The following is a 9,276-nucleotide window of genomic DNA, read 5'->3' as shown; positions in this document are numbered from 1 at the left end:
ATTCCTTTCATATTCGTAATCCGTTTTCTTCTTCCTCTGTTGTTGTTTTTGTCCTGCGTCACCTAACTTCGGATTAGGCTCGGCTGAGGTTGTCGAATTGCTATTTTCCATTAACGTGTCACCACCCCTCGGTGGTGATTCAGAGTTGTTAAACATCATTTTCACTTCCGGGAAGCCATTTTCTTTTTGCAGCTACTCATTACACTTTTCTGTTCTAACCTCACTTCACTGTACTTAATGGCGTCCTTTTCGCCTTTTGGCGTTTTTTTTCAAAAAACCCGTAAAAAACACTCGTCGCTGTTATTTCACGTCACTTTTCGTTCATAAATTAACTACTCCACTTATCAGCACTATAACTATTATCTTCTACTTTCAATTTTCCAAAAATCAGCCGGAGAAAATTTTCTGCTCAACCGAGACGCTCGCGTTTTCAAACCGGAAAAAATGGACCAACGGCAGAGCGGCAAGCACGAAAATTTCGAATGTTTACATAACAAGTCACAGCTGATTGTTGACACATGATGTTTTTATTTTATTTTTGACGTTTAAGTTAGATTTTATAGCAAGGTTTTGAAATTGCTTTATAGCAGTTTTCAAAACCTCGAGTTTTTGGTTTTCTAGAGAGGTTTAATAATTGCTTTGTAGTGCTCTACTAAACCAAAAAAATTACTGGTTATAAAACCAACGCAAAATTTGTCAGGAGTTCTATAAAAAGATTGTATAGTGGTTTTAAAACTATCTTTAAGGGCATTTATATAGAGATCTTAATAAATTACGTTACAAAGCAAATAAGACTTTATAAATCCCTTATACAACAACCTATATTTTTTATAAAACTATTATGAGTTTAAAATGTTGCTTGGGTAGCGTTTATGAGGATGAGGAGCATTTAGAGGATTCGGTTGTTGCGGGTCCTTCTAATGATTTTCATTCTCCAATGGATGATAATTCTGAGTCATCCTCAGTTGAAAGTAAAGCATCCCGACTCCGAGTCTACACAGAGAGCACAACTTTCACTGGTCCTTGGGTGGTTTTCATCCGGCCCAAAAAGAATGGTAAGCAATTAAATGTGGTTCAGATCACAAGAGATCTGGCAAGGTGGTCCTCCGTAACCTGCATTAAAAAGGTGAGACCGAACAAATTGCGAGTTGAAGTGGCCAACCGGAAAGCCGCAAATGAAATCGCTGTCAGCAATTTTATAAACTTAGAGTACCACGTGTACATTCCGTCTCGAGACGTAGAGATCGAGGGCGTGATTACAGAAATGAGTTTGAAGGCAGATTACGTGAAATCCAACGGCGTTGGTAAGTTTAAGAGCCTCGATTCGGCTTCGGTCGAAATCTTGGATTGCCGCCAACTCAGAACTGCCACCGTCGTAAATGGAGTCAAAGGGTACTCACCTTCAGGCTCATTTCGAGTGACCTTTGCGGGAACCGCCCTCCCTCATTACGTCTTGATTGACGGAATTTTGAGGCTGCCTGTGCGACTCTTTGTTCCTCGCCCCATGGATTGCAAGAATTGCAATAAGTTGGGACACACTGCGTCGCACTGCTGTAACAAGCCACGGTGTCCCAAATGCGGGGAGAATCATGGGGCTGGAGCGTGCTCAGCAATAGAGCAGAAATGTGTCTATTGCGGGGGCTCACCCCATGAAATCTCCTCGTGCGAGGCATATAAGAGTCGCTGGGATAGCCAAAAGCGCTCTTTGAAGGAACGCTCAAAACGGTCTTATGCCGCCATTTTGAAGAGCGCGGCGCCTCCGATCCAACCTCATTCAAGTAACATTTTTACTGCGCTGTCAGTTGTAGACAATGTAGAAGCAGATTCTACCGACGAAGAACACCCGGTCATCTTTGTAGCCAACTCGCGAAAACGCTCAAAACCAGCACCGAAGCCCCCCAAAATTCCAGCGAAAATCCCAACATTTAGTCCCTCAATTGGTATTAAGCAAAAACCGACACCTATAGTGAAAGAAAAACAAGTCCCTCCTGGATTCCGTATGAATATGACATCTCAGAATACACCACACATTGCGGAAACTGCTAAGTCTTTCGTTCCTAACGTTGTTTCGCCAGAATCAACTTCACAATCTGGAATTTTTAAATTGTCCGACATTTTAAATGGGGTCTTTACTTTTTTCAACGTCTCGGAATCGATCAGGAGTATTGTTACCTCTATGCTTCCTGTAGTAAAGACATTTTTGAAGCAATTGATGCAAACTTGGCCCCTTCTTTCAGTGTTTATCTCTCTCGATGGCTAATTTAAGCCGAGAGGTCGGTGTAGAAACTCCCTCTGAACAGTATGTTGTGCTCTGTTACAGAACTGATTCCGTTCGCTTCTCGCAGTCAACTGCCTGTAATATTTCACTCTCTTCGGTTTAACAAATTCTCTCTTTCTTCGAATATCTCACGGCCGCGAGCGGTAAAATACAAAGTCTCGCATAACATTTGATATCGACTCTACAGTCGGAGATATCACTGTGTTACAGTGGAATTGTCGTAGCCTAATCCCTAAACTGGATCCGTTCAAATTTCTTCTTCATGAAACTAGTTGCGATATTTTTGCCCTTTCTGAAACATGGCTTTCTTCTCAATCAAACATCTCATTCCACGATTTCAACATCATTCGTTTCGATCGCAATGATTCTTAGGGCATCCGCAGCAATCGCAAGCAAAGTGAAAATGCTCACGAGTTTAATCACATTTATACCGCACCGGGGGTTAGTATATGGGTGAGCAAAATAGGGCCGTTGCCGTCGGGACCGATAAAATCACCAAATTTGCTCACAAGAAAGGGGCGAGAGCAAACATGCACTGAAAAAATTTCAACGTTTGATGCTAAGTTAAACAAACGACGTTCAGCGTGTAGAGTTTGTTTACATTCCATTATGCGCATCGAGTCAAACTGTCCACTGAACTCTGGCCGTGGTGGAACCGGCAGGCTCGTTTACGGGAAGAGCAGAAATTTTCCCAATTAAGGTGCATCTCCCAGGATTAACAACAACAGAACTCCGAACCAGAATCGAGGCCTTCAATAACTACACGATCAATATTCGAAGTAATAGCAACATCAGCCACAATCAATTAAGAAAGCAAAGAAATTTTCATTCGTGATTTCATCCGAAGCTCCAAAGCTCGATTCGACCCGAGGGATTGCTAAAAGGAAGATAGTTTCTGTCTCCGTTTTCGAACTTCAATATTCGCTGGTGGCCGCATCTGATAAACCTGATTCCGATCGTGTAGCTATGATTATATTGTTCTGTGTTTTCCCGTCAGTGTAAGGGCTTTTTTGCTTTACGGATAGCGAACCAGAATACATACAAAAATAGGAAAAATGAAAACCAGCGCTTCTAAAATATCAGGTAAATATGTCAAAATAAAATTGGTTCAGCACATTGCAACTATATTTTTGTATTTTGAAGGTTTGTCTGCAAAATGCTTCCGGGGATACAATTTGATATCGTTTGTTGACAGTGAAAACGTCTTCTGGAAAGTCGATCAACTTAACCCAGTTGAGAGGACTAGGAGCTTCAAATTGGCCTTCTCATCAGTGGGCCTTCTAGCAGCTAATCGATTGAGGCAGTGGCTCAAAAACATAACAGGATGGCGTACTGGATGATGAAGGATGTGTTGATTAACAGTGCGAACATGTTAAATGTGAAATAATTGTTAATGTCGGATATGGCTCAGATAGGTTGCTTCCGTTTCCAAGACGATTCCCGATCGACGCGTCTACAGTACGTCCGTACGCTTTCGTGCTCACCACTAATCTCCCCGGTACCGAGCTGGTTGTCATTCTCCCACTTCAAACTCTCAAGGTAGCATCATCTGTCATGGTGCATACAACTATCAAGGTAGTGTCATTTTTGGGATGCGCATTTATTATAATGTTTAATGTAGAACCCTACATCCCACCCTTTCTTTAAAAGAAATGTTAAGAAATTTATCGTTCAATATGTAATGAAATCTTTAAGTTTACTTGGTTCTGATCGAACCCTGGTTGATCTTCCTGTTGGCTTACTAGCTGTTTGCTTCTCGGATGCCTGCTCTTCCAAACATCCCGAAGGTCCTTCAACATCTATGTCGTCTGGAACAGGGGTAGACACTGATGTATCTCCTTCCGTTGGTTTTACAGGAATGACTTTAAGGTGTGCTGCACTTCTCCTGAATTCCTTTCCAGATGATGAAGAGCGAATCATGACGTCCGTCCCTTGTTTACTGGTAACAGCAAATTCTTCGGGAGCGAATTCGGAATTTAGCTTGTTATCTTTTTTCATCCGCTTGGCTAGAACATGATCTCCTACTTCAATTCCACTCGGTCGTGCTCTCCGGCGAAGATCAGCGTATACTCTCCCCTTTTCCTTTTGAATCATATCGTGGTCTCGTGCTTCCTCATCATTGCTTATAGATGTAGGTACACCTGGCAGCTTTGAACGTAAACGCCTCCCGAACATCAGCTCAGCAGGCGCTCGCCCTGTTGTAGGATGAATTGCTGAGTGGTATGTTAATAGATACTGATATAATTCCTTCCGCCAATCTTTTCCTAACTCTTGCGAAATTCTGAGGCGTTTCAAAATTGAACGATTTTGGCGCTCCACTTCACCGTTCATTTGTGGCCAGTATGGTATTGTTGATTCCAGATTTATACCCTGTTCAATACAAAAAGATCGGAACTCTTCTGAAGAAAATTGCGGCCCATTATCCGCTCTCAGAAAATGAGGGATGCCATATCGAGAGAATAATATCAACAGTTGTTCAATAACGCTTGTCGTTGTGATATCCCGCATCTCGATTATTTCTAAATATCGACTATAGTAGTCGATACAAACTAAAAGACTTTCTCCCTCGGGGAGTGGTCCTAGAAAGTCTATGGCGATATGCTCCCATGGACCAGTTGGGAACTTCTTCCTAATCATAGGCTCTGGTGGATTAGGAGCGGACACGAGCGCACATCCTCGACAGGCCTTAACGAATGTCTCCACATGTTGATCCATCTTGGGCCACCACACATTAGCCCGCAGATGTGCTTTCATCATTCTGATGCCGGGGTGCCCCTCATGTGCCAGCTGCAAAATACGCTGCTGCAGCTCACTAGGTATGACAATGCGATCACCTCTTAGCAGAACATCATCAACAAAACATAGCTCAGTAACTATCAGTTTAAAACACAAAGGCAACTCGTCAAATTTATTTGCGGTTAGAGCTTCTTGAACCAACCTTATAGTTGAGTCTTCACGACTAGCAGATACAACTTCTGCCCAAGTCAGTGCAAAAGTATTGGTTCCAGCTGAAACTATCTCTTTGATTATGATTTCCTCTGATTCATCGAATGCTTGTGGGGTGAGCGTAGTCAATCGTGACAAGACATCGGCAATATTACTCTGTCCAGGAATGTGAATTATTTTATACTGGAAACTCTGTAGGCGTAATACCCATCTTTCAATGCGAGCACATGGTTTGGAGGTAGGAGCAAACAAGAATGTTAAGGCTTTGCAGTCCGTCAGAAGATTAAACTTCCTTCCTATCAAATAGTTCTGGAATTTTTCAACGCTCCAAACTAGCGAGAGGGCCTCCTTCTCGGTTTGGCAGTATCGCTTTTCTGTCTCCGTAAGCGATTTTGAAGCGTAGCAGATAACTCTAGCTTCTTTCTTGTCGTTTGTTTGGACAAGGACTGCCCCCAAAGCAACAGGGCTTGCGTCTGCGAACACTGAGGTATCATCCCTCGAGTTGAAAAATCCAAGACAGCTGGCTCGCGTCAGAGAAAATTTAATATCATTGAAAGCCTTTTCTTCTACTGCTCCCCAATGATATTTAATCCCTTTTTGAATCAATCTTCTTAGTGGTTCATCGAGCTCTGCTAAATTTGGGATGAATTTCCCCATATAATTGGCCAAGCCCAGAAAACTCCTGACCTCGCTTTCATTCACCGGACGACGAAAAGAAGCTAGAGCATCGCGTTTAACAGCGGAAGGGGTTATACCTTGCGGACATATTTTGTATCCCAAGAACTCAAATTCAGTGACGCGGAATTTGCATTTTGCCCAGTTGAGGACAACTCCTCTATCCTTGAGCCTTTTAAGGACCTAAAATCGTTGTGTGAACGAGAAAATAAACAAAGTAGAATCAATCATTGACATGTTGTTTATTTTCGTTTTTCTCTTATAACATCAAATAAATGACTCATACCTTTTCCAATCGGATGTCATGTTCTTCCAAAGTACTACCCTCAACGCCGATATCATCGAGATACCAGTATGCACCCTCGCAGTCTACCAATATCTCATCCATGGTACGCTGATAAATTTCCGGTGCGGATACAAGTCCAAAAGGCAAGCGTTTGAACCTGTATAATCCCCGGTGGGTAATGAAGGTCATGATATCTCTCGAATCTTCTTCAAGTTCCAATAAGAAGAAAGCATCCATTACATCCAGAACGCTCCATACTCTGCCCTTACCGACTTTCGCAATAACCTCCTCAATTACCGGCATTGGATGACGGTCTCGAACCACTGCCTGATTAACGCGTCTCAAGTCGATACACAACCTTATTGTACCATTTGCTTTGGTCGCTACCACCAGTGGGGATACCCACGTCGCAGGGCCACGTTTAACCTCAATGATATCACGTCGTAGTAACTCTTCCAATTTTTCGTTAATGGCGCTCTCCAAATGGATGGGTATACGTCGAAGAGGTTGAAACACCGGTTTCACATTGGGATCCATTTCAATACGAACTTTGACTCCAGAAATTTTAGAAAATGGTGAACGTTTCAATTCTTCGGTATCCGTGATTGCATTCACTCCCAAACCGATCTTGAGGATGCCCAGTTTCTTAGATGTAACATCACCGAGTAAGTTCCTTTGCCCGCCGTCGACAACGAAGAAAATCGCATCAGCTGATTGTTTTCCTATTTCAACTTTGGCTTCAAAAGTACCAAGAATATGAAGCGGTTTCGTACTTCCGTAGGCCTTAAGAATCTTGTCGGAACCCTTTTTGCAATTTGACACAACGACCCGTTGAGCTTTCATCTGCTCCCATGTTTCAGTAGTTATCAAATTCAGCTCAGACCCCGAGTCGATGAAGACTTCCACCATTGTGCCACCAATGTTGCAATTGAATACGTTGGCCTGACTGCCTGTGTAGAAAGTGTAGTAGACTTTGTTGCTATTCTCAGGCTCTACTTTCGCTTCATTCACAATTGGCACACTGATATCGTCAATGGCTTGAACTTTTTTCGGCGGTGACTTTGCTTTTGCATACAGCGAGCGTTTACGACAAACGCTTTCGAAATGTCCTGTTTTCTTGCACTTGCGACATTCTTGTCCGATGGCTGGACACTCTGAGGACGTTGAAATGTGACCATATCGACCACATGCGTAGCATACAGTTCCAGGTTTTTCCTCTCCTCCCTTGCTACGTCCTGTGACGAAACGTTTTAAAAATCTGTCTTGCCGACGATTAGATGGTGCTCTATTTGATCTTATTCTGCAGACCTCAGATTGCCCAACCATTTCGTTCCGGGTACCAACCTTCATCTCCTTTTCTTGGATTATCACACTCTCCAGTGACTCACCTACAAGGACCACGAAGGATAAAAAAATCCTCTTGAAATAAATTAAGATAAAACAGAATGAACTCACCTAACGCTTCAATTTCGGTTAGAGAACGATCCTTTTCTAGAATCTTACGTTTCAGTTCTTGCGAATTGCAGCCCTCTACAATGACATCCACCATCATAAGCTCTTCAATGATGTTTCGAGCTTCGTCGGGAAACTTTTCCAAACCACAATCGCTCACTTGCTGACGCAAACGTAACACGTAATGGGAGAAACGTTCGTCGGCTCCCTGTTTCATGTTACGTAGTATGTGTCGTTCCAGGACGTCCTGACTACGAGGCTTAAAGTAGGCATCCAACCTTTCGATAGCCAAATCGTAATATCTCTTCTCAAGAAGAACGACAGGGAAATCCTCTGTACCGTCCAGGCTCCTGAACACCTTTTGAAGTTGCGGTCCTCCTAAATGCAGCATTTTAGACCGCATGATCTTCTGGTCGCTTATCTGGTAAGAATCGAAATAGTACTCCAATGAGCCTTTCCATTCTTGCCAAGCTTTAGCCAACTTTTTGCTCTCAATTTGTTCGCAGCGGAACATGGGCAGGGGTCTGGTTTCTTCCATCTGAAAGTAACAGAGATTGGAAAAACAAACCTAAGTATCCTTTGCTTTGTGGCAATAGTTTTTTTTTTCTCAATATGACATCGGACAACGATATTCTAAAACATTGTCATAATAACGGCATTCATTGCATAAAACTAATTCTCTTGACTTCCGGCAAAATTTTAATCATAGCATACGGCTATAATCAAATCTGCCTGGAATCCTACCCTGTACTCTTTTTTTCATCTTAACACTCAATTTACTTCCACACAGCCTTCTGCCATGTTTCCCTTCACTGTGTCACTGAACATCGCACCCTGCTATGTTTTGTACACACACACTCGGCTTCCGACTAAAATGTCATCCAGGGAAGCACTCAGCTATGCTTCTCTTTCGTCACGCACACATAGCACCAGCTATGATTTTCGCTCCTACTTGGCTCCCGGCACAAGTGTTACTTAGCAAAGCACCCAGCTATGCTACTGATTCGTCATATACACATAGCACCCAGCTATGATATTTTCACCCACTCGGCTCCCGGCACAAGTGTCAACAAGCATAGCACCCAGCTATGTTTCTTTTTCGTCGCGCTCACATAGCACCCAGCTATGATTTTCACTCCCACTTGGCTCCCGGCACAAGTGTTACTTAGCAAAGCACCCCGCTATGCTACTGATTCGTCACATAGCACCCAGCTATGATATTTTCACCCACTCGGCTCCCGGCACAAGTGTCAACAAGCATAGCACCCAGCTATGTTTCTTTTTCGTCGCGCACACATAGCACCCAGCTATGATTTTCACTCACACTCGGCTCCCAGCACAAGTGTCACTCATAGAAGCACCAAGCACCCAGCCAACTTTTCCTGACAAGTCTCTAGCACTAGAGTCACCAACACAGCATCCAACTATGTTTTACTAGGCTCCCGGCCATAATGGTTCGCACAATCACACATATCAATCTAAACAAATCACTAAACTTTTTACACTCCTCTTTTTATCTTTGTTCAATCGACAGCTTGGTAGCCATCTTTTTTCGTGTCATTTGGGGCCCGGGCTCCGCGTATATTCGGCATCCATTTTGCCGTCGAGCGAAAATTTAATGACCGGAAAAAACAAATTC

General features: G+C 43.1%; 1 protein-coding gene across 1 annotated transcript; it reads right to left on the bottom strand.

Annotated features, from left to right (window-relative positions):
- Positions 1-3,949: 3,949 nt before the first annotated feature.
- On the bottom strand, positions 3,950-7,387 carry LOC129741341 (uncharacterized protein K02A2.6-like). The gene is made up of 2 exons (XM_055733065.1): positions 6,186-7,387; positions 3,950-6,082 (listed from the first exon to the last, which is right to left on the bottom strand). Exons 1-2 carry the CDS (start codon positions 7,092-7,094, stop codon positions 3,950-3,952), a joined length of 3,042 nt encoding a protein of 1,013 aa, XP_055589040.1. The 5' UTR covers positions 7,095-7,387.
- Positions 7,388-9,276: the final 1,889 nt, after the last annotated feature.

The sequence above is a fragment of the Uranotaenia lowii genome, chromosome 2, assembly GCF_029784155.1.
Source record: "Uranotaenia lowii strain MFRU-FL chromosome 2, ASM2978415v1, whole genome shotgun sequence".
Lineage (NCBI taxonomy): Eukaryota > Metazoa > Arthropoda > Insecta > Diptera > Culicidae > Uranotaenia > Uranotaenia lowii.
The sequence above is the reverse complement of the archived record's forward strand: the minus strand, read 5'-3'. Positions and strand labels throughout refer to the sequence as shown.